This window comes from Photinus pyralis, unplaced genomic scaffold (genome assembly GCF_008802855.1).
Source record: "Photinus pyralis isolate 1611_PpyrPB1 unplaced genomic scaffold, Ppyr1.3 Ppyr1.4_LG8, whole genome shotgun sequence".
NCBI classification, from domain to species: Eukaryota; Metazoa; Arthropoda; class Insecta; order Coleoptera; family Lampyridae; genus Photinus; species Photinus pyralis.
Genome location: NW_022170819.1, coordinates 17,200,837 through 17,224,498, shown reverse-complemented (window position 1 = coordinate 17,224,498; position 23,662 = coordinate 17,200,837). Strand labels below are relative to the sequence as shown.

At 38.4% G+C, this 23,662-nt stretch overlaps 1 protein-coding gene across 5 annotated transcripts in view; it reads left to right on the top strand.

Moving 5' to 3' along the window:
* The window catches only part of LOC116177939 (autism susceptibility gene 2 protein homolog), a 391,669-nt gene that overhangs the window by 362,070 nt on the left and 5,937 nt on the right, over positions 1-23,662 (top strand). For all 5 annotated transcript variants that reach the window (XM_031497125.1, XM_031497127.1, XM_031497124.1 and 2 more), the window contains exon 6: positions 19,207-19,889. In XM_031497125.1, coding sequence (XP_031352985.1) covers positions 19,207-19,889 — 683 coding nt within the window. The remainder of the gene's footprint in view (positions 1-19,206; positions 19,890-23,662) is intronic.

Sequence of the window (23,662 nt, the reverse complement as noted above, 5' to 3'; positions counted from 1 at the left end):
CCAATCTGCTAATGCTCGTTGTGTTGTACTACCGTAATCGATCCGCGTCCACTAAAACCGGTGGATATATGCGTATTTAACGACCTTTACCTATAAACAAAACTTTACCTTCGCGTTAATAACCGCAATAAAAGATCCGTCGTAAAAAATTATTACCGAAGAATAAAATGGAGGAAATGATTGCGCATTAATGTGACCGGGAGGTTTTACTTAACGATCAACTATAACTATACGCCGCATTAATTTGCTGCTTTTTACTACTACCAACAGTAGGTATATTGTTTTTGTGCCGAGGCCGAGGGCAATTTTTGTGAAATTTATTAGACAAACTATCATAAATGGTGTTCCACAAGGATCCATCTTACGTCCTCTCGTGTGTAATATTTAAAACTCATTTTATTATATCCGCTGAACGTGCCATTATATCGATTGTAGTGTTTAAACGTTGTGAGATCAGTGTGTCAATTTCAAAGAGAGATAATTACTAACACAGAATCAGAGGACAAACAAAACTGGCGTGATGATAGATGATACATTTTCGGTGGCTATTCGGACGGTAGAAACTTTTAGTATGAAGAGACGATTAGCAAAAAGGCCTCGATGTACACTACAACTGCTTGTTTTTTCAACTCGGCGAAATTTTTCCCGTAATCGAACAACACGCGTTAAACTTCATACTTTGATTATCTTGCTTCTGCACAAATTTATTACGAACTGTGTCTTCAACAAAATAAATAGAATTTTGCGTAAAGAAATGTACACGCTCTTCAACCGTCGCAAAACTAGCAGCCTCCTTTTCTCGTCTCCATTATTTAACGAGAGACCACTTTCATTATAAAATGAATTTTAAGAATTTACAAATTGCCAATTACGACGGAACGCCCCAAACGTGTCCACTTCTCCAACATGAAACGCGCAATGACCAGCTGCACGTGTCTTACTTAAAGTATCTTAATTAAATTGAATAAATTGCAAAAACGATAAAATTTCACGCATTCACAACAAACAAACAAACACTGAAACACAACCTGAAAATCAAACGAATTAATTTTGTATTTATTTCGCAAATAATCCTTCAGATTTACCTAATAAATTGCAATATTTTCATATACAGGATGTCCAGTCAGTATTTTTTGTGTTTAGTCCAAAATAACGTCTACATAATGTTGTTTACACAACATTTCTTAAATTGAACACACAATCAAAATTACACCAAACCATTGCAATTATGGATTTTTGATGAATTTGATCTCCCTCGGGATAAGCTTTCAAGAGTCGGACACGATCGTCTAAAAACAATTCCCTACTTAACCAAATTAGGATCTCGCACCATACCGTCAACCAGACATGCCAGAGGAAAAATCCTATCATCCCTAATATGAAACTTCAAATAAAACCCAAAAATACTAACCCTAACGTTTTTCCAATTGTCTTCACTTTTCTTCCCCCTCTATGGGAGGAGAAATTTTACACTGTTTTTTTCCAGGTACATGTATTGGAAATCAGTTGACTCTTTTTACGATTTGTAACAAGGAAGGACGGTCCATTTTCTTGTAGCGTACACGCCGGAGTAACTATTTCGCATTTTCTGTCCGGCCGTCCGTCGGTCTGTGTAGCATCTTCGTATTTTCCAATTCTAATTTCAGTAATCGGTAAACAATGGTCCAGGGACTAACTGATTAAATTTTGGCCATCTGGACGTTCTGTCCGTCCGTCTGTGTACATGATAACTCGCGAACGGTTTCGAATTTTCCAATTCTGTTTGCAGTAATATGTAGACAATGGTCAAGGGATTGACTGATTCAATTTTGGTCGTTTACAGTCCGATTAAAATTCGTGTTTTCGAATGCGAGCCTAGTGTCAAAATCGTATCTTGTTTCTTAGCAATAGTGCTTTTATCAAGATAGAGCTTTTGGGTAGGCACGTCTGATGCGATCTTGTAGACAATTTACTCCTAGATGTTTTGCCGTAAGCGGAGGTGCGACAAGAATTTGGATCTCGAGTTAAAAAAAAAAGGATCAGCATTCATGAAAAGCCGTAGCAAAGTGATCTTTGGTATTGATATAACTGTAGGAACGAGTAATGAAGTAATGCGAACCTTGAATGGGAGGTCATTTAGCTCCGGAATGTTCCCAACAATTTAAGACAAAACGAGCGAATTAATTAAACTCCTCTCGTAATCATAAAAGGCATTTGCTGCACGGATTGACGTTCAATTCAGCCTAATTAACTTTACGACGGCATTAATGCTTTTTAGAGTGATTTGTTTTTTTCGTTCGACCCTGTGACGATTGGCTTAACTGAAACTCAATCGCCGTTTTAATTTTGTTTGCATGGGCGCAGTCTGAAGTGTGTGTTTAGTTTAAATTCGGTGGTTAATTATCCCGTCATCGATGGTTAGCGCTGACAGGCGAACAAGTCAAAACTCTATAACGGGCGACGTCGGGCGTTTCGAAATAGCCTTGTCGTACAACGTTCCGCCCCGTGTGCGTGAACCTTCCGCGCGCTTTGGGCGAAACGCCAGAAATTCCGCGGTCGTGTCCGACAAAGCCGACATGCCGCCGCTTGCGTAAAGTCTGCTGATCCAAAACTGATTCACCTATTTATATCCGCCCACAAGATAATTTGTTGTCGATTTTATAATCCATTTGTTTTTTTTTTACTGTTATCGATCGCATTGCAATCCTTCAACGCTAAGCGAGTAATTGGACAAGTCGTAATTTTTCCGCAATGAAATGGACAAAGGCTATTCATATCGAGGATTAATTACCAATGCCACTGTCGCTTGATTAATTTCATGTTTCATTTAAGTGGGTGTCGCAATGTCGGTTTTTTAAAGGCGTGTAATTAATGTCTTGGTAGGCAAATGGGACTAATTACATTTCTATATCCGTCCACAATGTCTGCTTGACGTCTCCATTAGCGCATTTCCAAAAGTAAAAAAAAATGCTAGTATGGCCGCTTTATCCGTCAGGTTTGCTCTTGGACCGACCTGGGATGGTCAACAGTTGGGCCTAGATATCAATTTGGTTATAAAAACGGTGAAACGCATCGTTTCTAATTTGCAAAGCGATTTTCAAGAAAGTATGACGGTGGATATGGTATGCTTCAGTACACAAAGTCGGAAGAGGGTACTTACAAAGGGAAAGTGGTAAGGCCGGGGATGTTTGATTAAGTTATTGACTTGATTTAAGGGATGATGTGTGTTTATTTTTAAGAAATGCGTCAATCAATCATCTATTGCAGTGATTGGAACTTTTATGGCACATTAAATCCTCCTCTTCCATTAAATGATTAACGATTCAAAATCCGTATCCGTGATGTTGGATGTCAGGTCCCAACTTATTTTCGACCCGGTCACTAAGCCACCCCCAAGACACCTGTGCGGCTAGCCCAATTAAGTATAGTCGCTCACAAAAACAGTTAACATGAATCTCTTATAATCCAGAATCTCAATTGGGGATCAAACTGACACAAAACAATTCATTTGAACACAACACAAATTTGTAATAAAAAGTGGCAACAGTGCCAGCGACAAATACCACGCTACAAGCGCTCGATCAAAGAATGTTAAATAAAGTCTCAAATATCTTGTTATGTCAATATTATTTCCATTAAACAGACGCGCACAAAAAAAACACAATCACCAAACTGACTTTTTCTCAGGAAACCCAATTTTTTTACTTCATAACACTTAAACTTAAACAGTTAGAATACATTGGCCGATTAATGGTCGTCATGGGCTATACCTACTTTTCTCTGAATACACAAAACTTCTCCTTAACTCGAACTCGACTATTCAATTTAACACCTTAATTCCCTAACTTTCTCCAATAAAGTTATAATTACACAAACTGACTGTCTTTAGTACATCCGAAAACCGAGAAGCCAGAAGCATCCAAAGGCCAAACCATGATGACGGCATCTTTTTTGATTAGTGGTCAGAATGAATGGCGGTAGTTGGCAGTGCCTTTGGTTAAGACCTACCATCACAATACCATGAAAGATAATATTAATTTCACTAAATCGCTTACAAGCACCTGTCCTGCCAGTTCAATTAAATACATACTAACAAAATCTTTCATACGAAATGATTATAATTTGGCATAACCCTGGTTACCAAAAGAAAATTTACCATGAGAGCTCTTAGAGGGTCTTGGGTCGTAATTTGGGCTCGATTTAAACACAACAGGTGAAACAAATTTATTAGACAAAATCAATTAGATAAGGCTAAAATAAAAATTGGCACTCCGGGCTAAACTACAAATACAACGCAACAAGCGAGCGATTGAAACGATTATTAATAGTTATTCATTATTCAAGACGATAAAGGGATGTTTTAATCATCGAGTGATTTAACTTTCATGAGATGGTTAGTTTCTCTTTATCGTCGTACATAGTACAAAACTTTATTTTATAACAGAAACCATTATAAAACTGCTGAAAATTCTCGAGGTATTTCATTTGGACGTCCAAAATAGTAAGCTTAGAGGTTCTCCCATCGTTTCCATGAAAACAATATTGTGTTATGTTCTGAACTTTATATTATTTTGTTCTACGTGTCCTATTTTTAGTAAGAATGTCATTGGAATGCACAATGATTTCTTGCACTTTATCTACCCTTGCCGTTGAAAGTTACCTTACGAACTGAACAATAACAGAAACACATTAAAAGGCTGTTATTTAAACAAAATTACACATCATTAATTAAATAATTCTAAATAAAATCAGCAATCGAAATTGTATTCATCTGAATTAGCGACCAACATTTAACGTCAAAAATTAATGAAAATAAACAGGTACTGGGGTGACCCAACATTATTGTAGATGCTGATATCAAATAAAACGTCCCCCTGGCGTAGTTTACATGTCAATATACAGGGTGTTCCATTCAAAAATGAGGTTATACCGAAGAACGGCCGATTATATTTAAAGAAACTTTTGTGTAGCGTCATTCTGAACTTGGCAATTTTTTCCTCGTATCTTTTAAGTGAGCGAAAATACTCAAATTTTGATTTTGCCATTTTAAGTTTGGCCCAAATAGACCGCATGACGCCTGTATTGCTTTTGTGATTGTAGTAATAATTACGGACGGTGCAAAAATTAAGTATGTCAAAAAAACTTGGTAAAGGGAACCAAAACAACATTTTTTTAAATGTTTTCTCACCCCTAACAGTTCCATAATCTGCGTTTCTTCGTTATTCTTAACACATAAGCAGCATGAAATTAACCGATTTAGCTCGGGTTTCGTGCCAAGTTTTTGAGTTTGTTTTTGGTCAAGAAAGTACGAAAATCAAACTCAGTTTTTGAAAATGATAAAAAGGGATTGCCTTTGCCTTCAATTTACGCACTGACGAGCACTTTTTGACGAGGCGAGCATGTGTTCGAATTGATTTCGCGGAAAAATGCGAATAACTTTGTTGTATAAACCGTTTCTTAAATACATAAATAGTTCATGAAATTCTGGCCACTTGAGCTCCGAGCAAAAATGGCACTTGGAATTTTTTTTCGGTATCATAAATTTTAAGTTTGTTATTTGTGTGTTGAAAACCCCTAAATATTTTTCGCGCCCCCATTTTGGAATGGGAAGTGTAGAATCGGATCGGATTCGGTAGCGGTTCCTACGGGAAAGCAATTGCAGGTTGCGAGACAATATCCCCCGCATATAATTAATTACGTCCTTCCCAGACGGTCTCAAAATCTTGACGTGACTTAATCAGAGGCTTAATCTGTAACATATTCTACCAATTACGGTACTTTGGGGGCGAAGAAACACTTTGAACCTTCAGTTTATTTGAAAAAACTGTTTGTTTTGGGCCCAAATTTTTTTTATATATTTTATTTTTACTCGTCCTGTATATCTGCCAATATACTTAGCGGTCCAATAAAACCAATAAGTAAATCCATGATAATGTCATATGTACTGGATCATTCAGGAGGATATCCTCCGCAGATGGAATGATAGAATATTCTCTCTAGCAAAATCCTGTTGAATTTGGCCTCAAATACAATAACGCGACAAAATTGCTGCATCCAACCGGACCTGAATTTATAAAGAATATAAAGTTGGAATCTGAAAAAAAAAGGCAGATTGAAAAAGGTCCCAAGATAATAAAAATAATCGTCCAGATCAGAACTTTTTCCGAAACTTTATATTATAAAGATACTTTTAACATGAAGGAAAAAAAAATCTATCGCAGTACAAATTGCGAACTATTTATTTTATAGCTACTATTAAGTTAAGCCGACATGGCAGAACTAATAGAAATTTATTAACCTAATATTTATTATCGAGTTTGTGTGTTGGTGTCGAGCGAAAACTAGGTCGACAATAAAATTTCGATTTACCACATAACTACGTTATTAATGGAAATGGATTTGGTAATAAAAGGGTTATTTTTGTAATTAATGGAGATGGGATAAAACGTTGTTTGCCCTCGGACTCGAACGCGTGCCCGACTAATTGTCGTCACGCACATCGCGTATGCGAAAATATAATTATCCTTTGTGTTATGGATCTCCACTTTTCTTCTTTTTTTTACGTCGAAAGCATAAATATAGAAAAATATAATACATAAACTCGAATGACGGGGAAATCGTAGCTACCCCATAAAAAGACAATTCCAGATTTTCGTTCAGGCATTTATCGTTTTTTATACCGGAATCTCGGATTTTATCCGCTTGAGGTTTAATGTGGCGTGACGAGCGGCAGTAAGCAGTACGTCAAATGTTAATGTGAAAAAATTTCTGAAAAGCGACATGGCATCTAACAACTTTAGGGGTGCATATATTTAACGGCGCGCTTTGACCTAACGCATCCAGAAAACGCAACATAATAAGTTTGCTACTGGTGCTCGCTTGTACCAAATTACAATGAAAATGAGATGGGCCCAATGACGAAAGAGCGTCTCTTTAACTTCTGCTTTCATTTGTAGACGGGAAGCGTCCAAATTAGGGGTTGCTAACCGGTTACGCTACTTCACATTTATAAAAATTAGGGTTCTTCACCTTTTAATTATACACAACGAAGCATATGAACTAACACAATTATTATAATTATTTTATGTACATAATTGAAGCGACGTCTCTCCCCTTTCCATGTCAAGTTGGCATTTTCTCAAAAATTATCGTATAACTAAACGTTTTTGAGGAATAGCAAGGCTCTAGGGGTATAGAAAACCCCCCAGTCAGTGGAGTGTACCCTCAGCAAAGTAGAACTCGATAACTCCTAGTCTTTGGAAAAATGTAATCGCATCCCATACCCTCCAAATCCGATATTACGTTTTGGGGAAAGAACTGTTGTATTCTTTCTGTCCTTTTTACATACTTCACAGGATCTTGATGGTAATTTTGAAGGAATTTTCTCGAAAATTTCCGTAAGTGCTAACACTAAACGTTTTTGAGGAAGAATGAAGCACCGGTGGGGAGGGGGTGGGTATAAAATACCCCCAGCTAATAGTGTAGGCCCTCAAAAAAGTAGAATTCCTTTTATTATGCTCTTATTAGTTTCATGGTAGTCTTTGGAAAAAGATAATCGCATTTTCGCAATCTTCAAATCCTTTCACCCAGGTCACTACACAATTTGAACGTGTTTTTTTTTAATTTTGAAGCAGATGGCGTTACCATCCGCACGATAGATAGTGGCGGAGGGTGTTTCAGATAGGAAAAGATTTCTCCCTTTTAAAAGGATTTTACCTTTTAGAAATATTTTTTACGATATTTAAAATGCATTCATATATGAAGAAGCCTTAAGTATGTAAAGAAAATACATTTTTTTCAAATAAACAGGTGGTCCAAAATGCTTGGTTTGGGATTATTTCTTTTTTGATTTTCTTCTCAGCAACGTCGTAAGCAAAATATGTTAGGATGTTTTATTTTTGGATGCATAAAGGGTGTACCTAGCAAATTCTGGCCATTTTTGTCGCAGCTACAGTTTTTCCTATCAAGATCGACGATTGTCTAATAATAATAGCGGATGTTTTGAAACCTCCTAGAGTCCCAGAAATCCTCTAACGTTACGTACGTAAATTTCTAGATCCTTGTAGAAAAACTTTTTTACCCGTACCGGTTTTCAGATTGTCCCCCTACTTTTCCAAGAAACGTCGATTCTCTCGAAAACCGGGAAATATGGGGAAAATCTAAAGACGTAAAAGTAAAACAGTATACACCACTAAACCACAATAATATATTAAAATATCGGAAGCGTTTCAACATCAAGACTATCATCATCAGTCAACAACTGATCCAGTTGTTCATCTTTTGGTTATAACTTGAAAACTATAACATTCCCATACGTACATAGTGGCCAAATTTGGTCGTTACTATGGGCTAACTCTTAAACCATAAGTGAATAATTGATCTAACAGCCTCAACGTATTTTTTGAGATAAACTCAATATTGAAAACCAAACTGTACAGTTTTGTTTTTGAGTTATGAACAAAAGTTATTGTTTATCAAGTTATCGGAAATGTGTTTATTACAAAAGTTTCTTTGTAATGAACGTTGCATGATCTACCGTTTTCAAAATAAGTATACGAGGTCAGGTAAAAAGTTGTCGAACCTAATCTCATTTTTTTAAATGGAACAACCTGTATATTTTAATCTAAAAAGATAGCATATTAAATTCTCTTTTAAAAATATAACATTAAAACAATTGAAATGCGCCAAGCCTAAAGCAGGCGTGAAAGATGGAAACTTTAAAAATAAACAAAAATTCTGTGAAATCTTTTGATCATTTAAATTTTTTTAATCTTTTTTGAGTTTTTTTAAATCACTCAAAACTGTTTTAAACATTCCTGCTGTGCTATATTTTTGAAAAGAGAACTTAATGTGGTGTCTATTTAGATCAAAATATACAAGGCGTTCCCTTTAGAAAAATAAGTGTTGTCCCGATAGCTTTTTTATCTGATCCCGTATTCTAATTTTGGAAACGGCAGATTATGCAACAATCATTACAAAGAATTTTTTGTGATTAACAGATTTTCGATAACTTAATAAACAAAGAAGTTACCGACCTAAAAATCGATCGAACACTTTTGCCCATAACTCAAAAACAAAAGACTGTAGGCTGTTTGGTTTTCAAGATGCAGTTTATCTCAAAAAAATACATCGAGACTGCGGAGTTTTTTTCTATCACTTATAGTTACCCCATACTAACGACCTGTATAGTGTGTCATAATTTGGTAAAGACTGCAGTGTATCTCACCTGTTTTTATAGATGGTTTCAGAGATTTGACCGAAATTTTGTATTTTTAAATATAACACCCTGTAAATCTTATCGTCAATTGTTTGCATTCTTTTCCCTGATTACATTGATGTATTACAATCTCTATTTTTTATATTATTACAATATCATATGTCATATTTTGCATATATATGCCTGCTTCTATCGTCATCCATTTTTATTGATTGGTATCAGCTGCCTTCATTACCATGGATACAATAACCAAAACAAAATCCCCATGAATTCATGGCCTACTCTTTAAAAACAATAAAAAAATATGGTTTTCATGGTTTAAAAAAAATTAGACAATTATAGGGTTGATACATCAATGTAATCAGAAAAAAGAATGAAAATAAATGACGTTAACATATATAGGGTGTTGCATTTAACAAATACCAACATTGGGTCAAATCTGAAAAACTGGTCCAAAAATGTTTTTGACTACGTCACTAGTTACCGTAATCGTAAGATACGATAACATTTCTTCTGCCCTGTATCTCAGAAGCAAATGTGGTATTGAACGTTTCAAAAACGTCTCGAAAATCGCAAGTCGCTCTCTTTAAAAAGAGTTGAGATACACTGCAGTCTCAACCAAAATAGGACACACTGTACATATAACCAAATCATATTTCTTGCGTTTTCAGAAATAGGTGAGATGTCTTGCAAACAGAAAACTGCGTGGTTGCCACCTTACTATTTCAGACCGGGGAAAACGACCAAACGTGATAAAAGTCTCTTCGAAAAGGAGTCGAAAATGTGAACACCGAGCCGGGACATGGAAATTGGAACACCCTGTACAGTATATCTTGTTCCCAATCGTGAGAACAATAGAAACTGTTTAAGAACTTCCTCCTGCTCATCAAGACAACGGTACTGATAACGAGATTTTTGCACTATCAAACATATTCAGAATAGATTTTTCTTACTATAACATAGGGTGTGTACATTGGTACGCGGTCACTACACCAGTCACAAATCACCTGTCCAGCTAGCTCAAAACAAATAAAATTGACACTTGGAATGTTATAATCTCTCCTAGTGCAGATCTGGCATCTGCTAGAAGGAAAATCCTGATATTGATTTAAAATTTCTCAAAAACTCTGTGTCCTCATCAACTTTTGATTAACACCTGAAGTAAACCTTGGAGGCGAATAAAGAAAAATCTGACGTGAAAACTCTCTCTGGGTCGCACTTTGGATTCGAATAATCACACAATTAATTGGTTGACATTTGACAATATCCAACATTAATTCCGAAACACAGTGAAACGACAAAATTATAACAAAACCCCGCAATAGCTTACAAAGCTTGCTTGGACATATTACCCCGCGCGTAGGTAGTCGACAATTTAATAATAAAAATAATATCTTTTGGGATACTAGGCGCTTAAAGTCACACAAATGCTGAGAGCGTCTGAACTTCACTTAGCTGTATAACACAGAATTAGATGACAAAACTGGCTTGAAGAATAAGATGAACAAATTTTCGGTGGCTGTTGAGGACGGTTGAAACTTGTAACTTTTAATGAGGATTTCAAATGTTCACAGTACGGTTATACAACAATACTCTATTAATACAATATTCTATTAATTATTGCACCACGTTAGCCAATTGGCTTCTCATAATATTTTCAAATACTTAAAATGTGCATAGTGTGATTTTGAAACACATCACCACCATGCTCTGAAACAACATATCTTAACACCCCAAACCTCAAATGATTTAAAATGTGCACACTGTAATGGCATTATATGGAAATGTAGGCAGTCAATGTAACCATGTATGTGAGGTTCGCCACATCGACAATACAACGTTATTCGAGTCTGCTATTATCTATATAAACAAAAATGAATGTTTATCTGTCTGTCTGTCTCTTATGCCTGTCTAAACCGTTAATCCGGTTTGGGGAGTGGTGGAACGTATACCCTCGAAAGTTTCTGAGTAACGAAATTCCCATGGAAATGGGAACAGGAAAAAATGAATTTTGTTTTACAGCTGAAAAGCGCAATTTAGAACGTAGAAAGAACTTCCCGAAGTACCCTCGGGAACGGCAAAAAACGGGATTTCCCAAAGGCGGAAGTTCGCCGGTACTGCTAGTTTATTATAAAAAATACCGAACTGCGTCTTCAACAAAACAAATAGGGCTGACTGCCCTTTAATTTAGCCTAAACAAATGTACACTCTTTTCAACCGTCGCTAAAACTAGCAGTCGCAGCAGCCACCGCGTTTACTCGTCTCTAGTATTTAAGGAAACACCACTTCCATCATAAAATAAGCTCCCTCTTTCAAACAACTCCTATTAATCGAATAGTTTTTCGAAATACCTGCGTCTTCATCATCTCTGAACAGCGATAAAACAAAAACGATAAAAGAAGAATTTTCAAAATTTCTAAAAGCGAAAATAACACTGATACAAATTCAAATGAAACGAATCGGCTCTGGGTTTATTTCGTAAATAATCCCCCAGATTTACTTATGCTTTTGCGGGTAACGTTATAGTTCAGTACTCCCTGTATGTCCGAAAGCGCGGAAATCCCTGTATCGGGACTGGTGAATTTTTATTTTCTTCACTAACGTGCTTATGCTATGACTTTCAATTTACAAACAAACTGGACTGCACCATTAAATCATTGTAATGCTAAATTTTATGTCTTAACAAACAACAGAATAAAAAGAGTTTAAAGAAAGGCGCCCTGGCATCCCATTAAAACTCAATTAGGGCGTCGATTAGGGCTTCATTCGCTATATTTACCAATTTCGGGTCGAAGTTGTTTTATCCTTTTGTTTTAACTGGATTATAAATGAGTACTATTAATAACAGTTAAAAGCTACTGTATAATGTGCGTGCTTAAAAGTTACTCCGAAAATTTATTGTTAAAACAAAGTATGGAATTAAATTTACAAAATGGAGAGCTTAATTACATAAATTAGAATTTCAACTTCCCGTATTATTAATATTGTATCATTTCGTTTTAATAAGGGAATATTTAAATCAGCCAAGAGAGCGGCCGCTTCTCTTCGCTCCCCCATCCGCTCTAATTATTTCGAATATTTATCTTCAATTAATCGGGATGGGCTTTATTAAAATTATATTTTCGAACAAAAGCCCCGTTTCTAAAACAATAATCGTCACCTTTAGAATGGGGGAGAGTTTTATTTCGCTCGCTAACTTTAACGTGTACGCGCGTACAATAGGCGGGGGTGCCGTCGGCTCGCTTTGTAAGGCAACGCGTTCTCTAAACCCCGATTCTCGCCGCAAAACCGCAGGTAACATACCGACAACAAAGTTCATTTGATAATTACGGATTATTTAATTAAAGTACCACTCGCGGCTTTCTTGTTTTACTGAAAAAAATTCCCCACTGCCTTTTCTCGTTGGGCAGCTCACACAATCGGCGTTCGAACGGCCGCACATAAAACAATTCTTGATCTTTAATTTAAATTTTCCAAATGTGCAGCAGGAAAAGATTGCGGGATAGAGGAGGACAAAGCAAACATTTTTCCCGAACTAACCAATGGTTCAAAATGGAAGTGGGGGGCCGATTCTTCAATTGTAACATGTCAGATCTCACAATCGAAGTGTTGTCAAAAACATGAGTTGTTTAAGATGATCCTCCCCCTACCCTCAAAACCAACGTGTAATTTTGTAGGATCTATTTGCGGCTCAGCATGCAAATGGTGAAATCGGAACGATAAAGGAACATCATCATTTATGTAACACACGGCGCTGCGTGCACTAAACAAATTTGTCATGACGAGGAAAAATTATGACAACGCCAGATTGTCCGCACTCTCCCATTGATAATTCAGCGAGAGCGATTTATGTGTTAAAAGTTACGAACCGAAAACCGCATCGGATATGGTATCTCTCTCTATATCTTCTTTTGAAATTTATGGAGTTTGTCGGGACGAATTCCGAAGAGAATCTGTCAATAAGGGAATCTCTTCACGTTCGATTCGATATAAATAAATAAGAAAGAAGATGATTAATAGCGCGACACTCGGCGACGTAAAGGCTTATTATCCCACTTGAGCTTGCTCGAAAGGCAATACATGCGTAAGTGATAGTTTATGATTCCGGACAGGATTTATTGGTTTATTTAGGATACGCAAACAAAAGGGGATCAATCATTTATAAATGTTTGGGAATAATTCGATGAATGGATTTCGGTTTATTTAGCTAATTTCGCCCTCGTTAATTAACGGGAGGAGGGAGTGCGATTGTCTGAATGGCCTTTGCGGAAGTAGCGGCGAAAGAATGTGTCTCGGTGGTACAACAGCTCTGTATTGATTTCACCCCGTCACCCCGTCCCAATCCTGACACAGCTCACTTTGCTCCTTTGTGTCGGCGGTTTATGATCCTGTGTGAGCCCGAGGGGAGTCGCACTTGTCCGACATCTATCCGGATGTTTGCTATCTACTTCCGATAGCTGCATGCTCGAGTTAATTTCATCGATTACCGAGGGACTTTTATAGATATCCCGGCGAGCATCTACGAGGGGCGGTTTTACGATCTGTCAGCTTGACACGATTATCAACCTGATGCGCCGAGTTAAGGTGCGGTAAGCTTCTCCTGAAGCACAGCAGCAGCTGCACCTTGCAGTAGAGGGATTATCGATTGCGGCGCAGTTTTTAATTGCGCCGACTCATTTCCTGCTACTCCTGTCTAGTCCCTAATCCTCATCCCTAAACACCAACAAAGTCCTTAACGCTCTTCAACGACTTAATAATCTGCATAATCTTTCTAATGCTCGCCGCTTGCTTGGGTTGCTTTTCATTGCTCCTTGTTGATTGCGACGCGAATTACAAAGTGTTGATGTTTTGTACGGTCGTTTGTAAGGGTGTTTTTGTGACGTAAACGCGACCCACTCCGGCAATCCCGGTCGAGATTTTAATAAAACACGAGAGTAGCGCCGACACTAATGAAAAGTAATGAAGCGGTTTGAATGTCTCTCCGCTTGGATTGGATAACGCAATTATTGTCTCACTGCTGAAACCGTCATACTCTCGCTTTGTCTCTTCACTCAACGCATCGTCATTGGAAATCAGCGCAATTGTCGCTCGTTACTCGAAATTAGCTCGGCTCGCCGCTTTTTTCTCTCTCCTCTCATTCCCGTTTTTTGCTCGCGAAACGGCGATTGTTCCCCATTTTCATTTCGTGTACTCGCCTACCCCACACATAATTTACCCCAATTGGATGAAAGAAAAGTGAATAAAAAAAGATTGAGAAAATTGTCAGACGACACAGAATTCCCAATTTAATAAAACTTTATGGCGAAAGTAAATGATTTGGAAATAAACGAAAGCTTTTTCCTTTTATTGGATTTAAAATAGTATTTTCGTTCTTTCACTACCAAACAATTTCCGACCCTTCGGGCAAGAAAAATCCGCTTTAATTTCTAAATATTTTTCATTAGCATAGATTTCCAAATTGGACGGGAGTCTGGAGGGCAAGGAAGAAAAAAAGTTAATTAAAACGGCCTTTTTGCGCGCCCCACAAAAAGAGTTATATCGATAGATCTCGGGAGTTCTGGTAAATATTCGAGATTTTCCTGTTTATTTAAAAGATTAAAAAAAGCTTTGAGAGGGAACAAATTTGTTCGATTCTCGAAGTTCCAGCGCCGCTTCCATTTTGGACCTTCAAATTGTTTTGTGAATATTTGATGATGTTAATTTGCATAAATGGACGGATGGGGATGCGTCGTTTCCGGCGGGATCGTAACACCAACCCCCACCCGTGGGTCGTTAAACACTCGCGAAATTGATGCCAACACACATCTTGAGATAAACAGCGAAATTGACCTGTCATGGATTTTCCTGCGTCATTTTAAAGCACTCGAAATTTTATAATTGGTTCCGGAAGTTTTCAAACATTTTCGAATTTTTTTAACGTAGTAAGCAGCGGAGAAAGCGCACCGGGAAATATGGCGTCTTTGTTGGAGAACGTTTTAGAAGATTCGATGGCGTTCGGTAGGACTCGAGAATATTCGAGTTTGCTATATAAGCAAATCTAATTACGTTTGACGACAGCTCCAATTTCATCGCCGAAGTATTACACAGTTCGCGCTGTTGTAAATTGTGTATATGTGAGTGATAAGTAATATTTTTTAACTGTTATGCGACGAACTTCGGTAGTAAGTCCGCGCACAAATGGCATGAAAAATTAAATAATCAGCGGAATAATGCTTACAATTTGATTTAAAAGAAAAATACATAAATTTACAAATTATAGTAACTAAATCATATGAGCGGACGACTGGGGCCGCAGTCATCGGAACGGACGGACGGACGGACTTCAGCGCCATCAAGGGGCACGGCCTTGTTCCTGGTCATGGTCGGCGGTAGAAACGGTTTCGGATAAACTCAAAACGGAAACTCGGACGAGTTCAGCAAATGGCGGCGTTCACTGCGGAAATAAGTACTAAAACAAAGTTACGGCAAACCCCCTAGCGAGAATGAAAGCAACAAAACACAAATTAATTAGCGGTGTTTACGGGAAAGCAAATGCAGGAAAGCGAAATAATAATCCCTCGCCCCCCTTATAATGAATGTTTCAGGAAGTAGCAAAAAGCTTCCTTTGCAATAAAACGGAGCGGCAGAAATTACTCTGCAAGAAACAAAAGATTGGCGATTTGAATACGGTACAACCAAAGTAAATTTACGAAAAGGCTAAAAAAAAATTCCCAAAATACGCAGAGGGAACTCCTTTTGGTGGGTCCAATGTTACGTTGTCCCCAAAGTCTGGAAAGTGGGTTTCCAGGAGACATGTGAGAGCCTTACCCGCGCTAAACTTATATCTGCCGCGTGGAAGACGCCTAACGACTGGTTCGGATACTGTTTATGCAACAAATTTATTTATATAGTGTTAATTGCACTTTATTAATTGACCGGATTGACATTTCTAAAGTCGGTTGTCCAGTAAGGATCATTGTTGATTGGAAGTTCTCAGGTCGGCACGCGAAATAATCAAAACGCGAATTAATTAATTTTTTCCAATACCTACATTGTTTTATTGAATTTAATTCCTAATTTTTGTGCATTAACAGTTAATTTTAGTCCTTAGGGATGAAAAAACTTTTAATCCCTCATTTTTGTTTGTTTTGTGAACAATTCATGGAAAAATGGATTTAAATCGGTGGGTATTGGAAAAAATAGTATAAGCAACACTCGATTAGCCTCGGGCTTTAAACCATTCTCTCAGGAACGTAAACTCTTTTTAATCCCTTGTTACTTAATATACTATTAATTTACTCTAACGATGACGCACGGGTCTGGCTGCGTGATTAACCGGGAATCATTAACAGTTTTACCTAAAAATGCCTACAAAATGCCTTCTTATTAACGCAGACAGCCAGCTTTAATCGTTGCTTAATTTCCGCCTTACAAATCAAATAAAAGCTAAGGTACTCAGTCGTATAGTTTGCACGATGCTGAAATGACCTCATGCCGAATTCACAGTTGTAACCAAGTAGCTAAATCCAAATTTAGAGCTACGGTTGCAAAGGGAACATTTTTGCGGACACGGATGAGTACTAAACAAGTGTAAGAACCACTTTTGTGTTTGTTTGTTAACTTTAAATCCGAAACTTAAAGCGTTCATTATTTCAAGGCGAGCATTCAAACTCACAACGTGGAATAAATTTCTTATCACTTATCGGGGTGAAAGTTGTTAGTATTCGTTAGGATAGTGGACGGTGCAGAAATTCTTTGGTGTTCGCAGCGTATAGACATTTTGTAGTGGTGGATGATTGGGTGAGTTTGATTAGGGTAATAATTAGGGAGCTCTCTTACTGGGTAATTTAGCTTTGCTTAATTAGCTTAATAATGAGATAGATTTTGTTTAGATTTGCCGTTTGGACGCGAAATACTTAGGGATAGAGACTGTTGGGTGACCATCTGATATTTTTGGAAATCTGCCGATATATTTTGATTAATGCGAGAAAAATTGATCTTGCTCTCTTTCTGGTTACATTTGCTAGTAAAAAACCGAGCAAAAACTTCTCACGAATTTAATTGGGAAAACGGTTAAACATGTGTGTCTTGATAGTTAGAAGGAATATTTTAAATAAGTATGTACTTTCTATCTGTCTCATGATTGTTGACAAGATATACTGTACAGGGTGTCCCAATTTCGACGTCCGGATAGAAAAAACTTCAATCCTTGGGGATATTGGGAAGCGGTTTTGATCTATCTCAAATAGTGACGTTTTTGTAAGATATCTCCATGTTATTTTTTACAATATAGAAAAAACACAAGATTATACCTATATTACCCGATTTTCTAGTTATAACACCATATTCTTAAAAATGAGAGAGCCGTTTTTTGAAATGTCCACGTTCCTATTTGAGAAAGATCAATACGTGCAATATGCACCTTTGCATATAAGGGGGTTGAACATTCCATCTCTCAATTAAAAGAGATATTTTTCTGTGACGTGGAAAACACTGAATTCAAATCCCCTTATTGCACTCGCAATGCAGTAACCTAATACGAAAGTTTTTTATAGTCATTCGCGATAACGGAAAAAATACGTCCTTGGTCTTGAAAAATCTTTGAGATATCACCGAAAAACTGAAAATGTCAAAGTTCGTTTTTGTTTTCTCTAGCTTAAACAGTCAGAAATAGACGGTTCGCTTAGCACCTTTTGTGGGCACTTTTTTTGGGAGAACCTGAATCTGTCGTCAGAATTTTCATAACACGCTAGATGTAGAAGCTACAGGCTACTACTTGCTTATGTTTTATGGACGCCATATTGGATTTTTACAGAATGGCAGAAGACAAAGAAAGAAAAATAAAATTATGGATCTCTCGTGGATGTTTTGTTGAGAAATGAATGTAAAACACTTGTCTTCGACAATTTTATTGTAAATTTATGTAAAAGTATGACGTTATTATTTTTCTTGGCTTGAGTCTTTATACTTTCCTTCGAATTAATTTCGATTAAAGGTTCATTGTAGATGAGGGATCACATTTTGAAAGACCATTCTTTTTCCAAAAGCGTTTAACTAAACAGACAAGTTTAATACAATCCTTTTGACACATTTTCAACACCTTTGGAAACGCTATTTCGCTCACTTTCTCTGTCCGTGCGTCCATTCGGGGCTGTAACTACTTGAAATAGGATGTATACCGCATAAACGAATGATATATTGCCTTAAATATCCCGCATACTCCGTGAAGATTACAGGAAGATAAAACCTCCCCATGTGTTACTGTAGGCACTCTAATTTACTAGCGCATGCGCACGCTACTCTGCGTCTCTCTCTTTCTAAAGATAGACATACAAAATATCTGCCAATTTGGCACCTAGTAAAATAGGAACCTACTTCAGCATGGTTACCCCAAAATAAATAAAAGTTACATTAGGAATGAATTTATGAACTGAAATAAAACGCCCCAGCGAAACAAAAAAAACTTCGGCAAATCCTAATAAACTCTCGGCAAGCTCGCATAATTTAAGAAAATTTGCATATCACAAATTTACGACTTTATATGCATACATGAATAATTAGGTTTTCCAGTTTAGAAACTTTGCCATAACTTCATTATGTATATTTTAAAGGAAAATTAACTCTATGTCGATACCTATGTAGAAAGCTGTTTACACCACGGAACATGCAGGTATTGAGCAAACGTAATTAACCTTTATCTAAAAAGTGTAATTTGTTGCGTGGAATTGCATAATTAGATTCGCGTTTTATCTTTTGGCTCCCACATTTTAATCTTGTCGAAATAAACGTGGAAACTCGAAGTTTAATTCAAAAGGGCGCGAAATGGCGAAGATCATTTTTTGTCGAAAGAAGTTAATACGGTGCAGTGGTTGCGCCCTCGGCTCTAATTACGCAGCTTGTTAAGTTGTTTGCTGTCGGGTGTACAATTAATACCCCACCAACCGCTTCGTAATGATTCATTAAAATATAATTAAACGCCCGACGTATTACAAAGAAACGACTTGTTTGTAAAATGCATTTTCTTGTTTCAGGGTTCCGATGCTAGTTCGGTGATATTTGGTGCAGCTCCAGCTTCACGAAAGCACGAATTCCCTGGAGCGTTACCTCCTAGTCTGCCGCTTAGCAATGGCACTAGCAATTCACCAGTACCGGCGCCAACGCCACCAAACCTTCCCGCTCCTTCGCCCGCACCCGCACAACAGCCACCGCCACACCCAATTTCGAACCATCGAACGGGAACCACCACCACTGTCTCTGCAGCGACAGTTGTCAGTACCGTACCCAGTGGCGGTGGTGTAACGATACCCTGCACCACCGTGCCGGTAACGATGCCCCAGCCCGCTGCAGCACCGGTCGCCCACCACCCTCCCGCATTTGTGTCCACGACGAATCATGGAAGAACCGAAAGTCCAGCGGTCGCCACCTCGGCGAACGCGGCAGTTGCACCAAGCGGGAACGGCGCCGCCGGTGGACAATACCACCATCCAACGTATCAGCCCCTCTACGCGCCGTACGCAGTTCATAACACCTACAGCTCGCAATCACCATCGCCGGCGGTTACCGCAAGCACAACAACCGTTCCTAGCTGCCAACAACCGCCAACGACCGCCGTCACCACCGTTCCCGCTATCGTTACCAGCCACAGGGACGCGATAGTCAGCAGAACCGTCTCGCCAAAGGGCCACAGCCCGAGCAGGGAGAGGGAAAGCTATAGGTAACGTTTTCACCTACACCCGCCCGCACTACTACCCTTCTGTTAATTGCTGCCGTTAAACTATTCAACCATTAATGTTACTTAATCCTCTGGATAATTACTCGCTTAGTTGAACGTCTGGTAAACATTATTCTGGAAAATCGATGCTTCTACCATTTCAACGATCTTTTAATAGTAATTAAGCGCGCTTCCTTTCAGAAGCTCGCGAATTAAATTAGGGTTTTTGGGCGTAAAAGCCAATTTCGTTTCAATTTGTGCGTTAACAAATTTTCTTTATATACGAGATGGTAGGAAAAAATTGTTTTATTGAGCTCTAGCAAAAACAGCAAAACATTCTAGAGGTCTTGTTATATTCTTTACCGACGGACAGACGGGTAGAATATTTGTTGCACTTGTAGAGCACGTACGCTTTCAGTCAGGGATCGACGGACAGATGCTGCAAAATCTCTTTCATGGCACGTCTCCAGTCAGGTGGTGTATTTAAAGAAATGTGCATTCATTGACAAAAGTAATGATCGCCTAATAGGTAAACTCGGCAGCATATACAACGAGATATACAACCAACATGCCTACCGCATCGGGCACCTTAATTGCACAATATAATCAAATGTTGGTTGCATATGCTGCAGGATTTACCGATTCGGGGATCATTACTTTTGTCAATGACTGTACATCGAAATAGCCTTGTTTCTTTGCTGCAGAAGCAACTGGGAGTGGTAGGAACTATTCTTCAATTTTATTTTTAGAGCCACTCAATTAATGTTTTGTTTCATTACTTAGACTAAAGAGTTTGATTAATTTCTCTATATCCAGAACTAATATGACGCCCCTTCTATGACCTCGACACAAATCTACCGAGTACTAGGGATACAACCCGTAAGGTTCTAATAACAATTTACGCGAAGCTTCCAAATCTCGCCCCACAAAGTTGCGAATCTGGATTCGGGATTACGATACAAGGGTGGACAGGGTCCACGCGTACTTAGGCCTTACATTCGGCCTTTTGTATTACCTCTCTGACTAGGGTCGTCCGACCCCTCCACGTCACTCGAGCCATCCCCCACGTGAGATGAACCTCCAAACTGCTTTCTGCAAGCCAACCAAACGGATGTCCCGATTTTAACCAATTTCCATCAAGCAACAACTTTCAAATCGCCGTCTTGCCTCTCCAGAAAGATCTCGAGTCGTGCAAATTCCGAAAACTCGCGAAGACAAAGCAAACCAATAATCGTACTACACTTTAAAATCACAACCAACCGTTACAGGGTGTATTCCATACCCCCTTGCCCCCCAGAACCCCGGTTCTACATTCTTCTCTAAGAGGGATACATTCCTTAGCACTAACACATTTTTTTTTTTTGGGAAAGAGTGGTTATGACTGCCGTTTCCATAGAGAAACTAGTATTGGGGAGTACGGAATACCGCCCAGGAAAAGACAGAATCAATCGTCATTACCCTACAATGGTCGTAAGATATTCGTATATTCGTCGGGGGGTATTCCATACACCATGGACTCCCGGGTGTTGCGTTTTCTCTCTCGAAAAAAAGATATTGCGTTAGTGTTAAGGGCTCTAAACCTCTTAGGGAAAAATATCGAACCGGGGGGTCTGGGAGATATGGAATACCCTCCAGTATACGAATATCTTACGACCGTTGTAAGGCAATAAAAATTCTGTTTTTTTTTGGAAAAAGTGGTTATGGCTGCCGTTTCCAGAGAGAAAGTAGTATTTGGGGGGTACGGAATACCACCCAGGAAAAGACAGAATCAATCTTCATTAACTTACATGGTCGTAAGATATTCGTATATTCGTCGGGGGGTATTCCATACACCATAGACCTCCGGATGTTACGTTTTCTCTTTCGAAAAAAATATTGCGTTAGTGCTAAGGGCTCTAAACCTCTTAGGGAAGAATGTCGAACTGGGGGATCTGGGAGATATGGAATACCCCCAGAGTATACGAATATCTTACGACCGTTGTAAGGCAATAAAAATTGATTCTGTTTTTTTGGAAAAGAATGGTTATGGCTGCCGTTTCCAGAGAGAAAGTAGTGTTGGGGGGTACGGAATGCCACCCAGGGAAAGACAGAATCAATCTTCATTACCCTACAATGGTCGTAAGATATTCTTATATTCGCCGGGGGGTGTTCCATACACCAAAGCCCCCGGGTGTTACGTTTTCTCTCTCGAAAAAAAAATATTGCGTTCGTGCTCTAAACCTCTTAAGAAAGAATGTAGAACCGGGGGGTCTGAAAGATATGGAATACCCCCTCCCCCCTTATACGAATATCTTACGACCGTTGTAAGGCAATAAAAATTGATTCTGTTGTCCTACAAGGTATTCCATACCTCCCAGACCCCCCGGTTCGACATTATTCTTTATAGCTGAACGTTCCGAGAAAGAACTTAGCACCGGGAAGGTCTGAGGGGTATGGAATGGTATACGAATATCTTATGAGCCTGTAGGGGAATGAAGATTGATTCTGTCTTTGTTCTCTGGGAGGTATTGCAGCCCCCCGGTTCTACACTCTTCTCTAAGAGGTTTAGAGCACTCATAATTTTTGGAAAGTCTATAGCTGAACGTTGCGGGAGAACGTAGTACCCATCAGGGATCTACACCCCACAGCTCGCTCCCCAGTGTAAGAAGATCTTATGACCGTTGTACGGTAATGAAGATCGACTCTGTTTTTTCCTGGGTGGTATTCTCTACCCCCTCTCCCCCAGTACTACGTTCTCCCTCAAAACGTTCAGCTATAAATACTCTTACCAAAAAATATTGTGTTAATGCTCCTTACAAATTGAATTTTAATAAAACGCGTTTGCATTAGGACCTGATTTATCTCACCATAAGAACAATATAGGGGTGTGTTTAGGGTTTGTATTTGTGGTTTGTGCTCAGGCGTCTGCTTTTGGCTAGGACATAACCTGTCTCATTATATAATGCAAGGGTATAATATTTCGAGATCCATCATAAGTGTTCCAATAACGAATATTCAGGAAAAATAATCACATTTGGCATTTAGCCATAGTAAACTTCACAGAATATGATAATAAAATATTCGGATAATATGTACTCGAACATGAAGAGGGTGGAGAAGGGGGGGGGGGGGGGGGGGAAATATAACATTAAATCTTTCTTGACTTATGGGTCAAGCGACGAGTTCCATAGCCAGCTGCAAATCATTTTCAATTAAAATAGCAAAATCAAATCAATCTCGAAGGGTTAATTCTATGGACCTCAATCAAAGACCATTTGAAGCTCTTTGCGAGGTTAACTCGTCTAACCTTCATTTTTGCACAGAGGGGTCGGATCTGAGAAAAAAAACATTCACGAAACTAAACCTAATCAGGGGGAATAATTCTTATTCATATGCTCTGTCAGTTCTGAAACCGCTTTAATGGTAACTATGGCCAGAAGGCCTTCGAAAACCAAGTATGCTTATTTTTCAATAAAGGCGTCATCAATTACTAATTAATAGAAGATGATCGTAATACAAGAACTAATATTTTACGCCCCCACATAAAAGAAAACACTTCCATTCATCGTACAAGCACGACACGACAACATAAAATATACATATAAAAAATATACAAAAAAATGGAGAAATTCATCATTCAATATTTAGAAAACTTATGAAACCTAGCATGCCGTGTGCTGTCAGGATGCACGGTGTCTATTGTGTTATACGGGTAGATCGTATCGCATAAAAGTAGATCTACACAACGAAACAATCAATAAGTTGATGTATCTGTGATAGTCATGCTAGATTTGCCT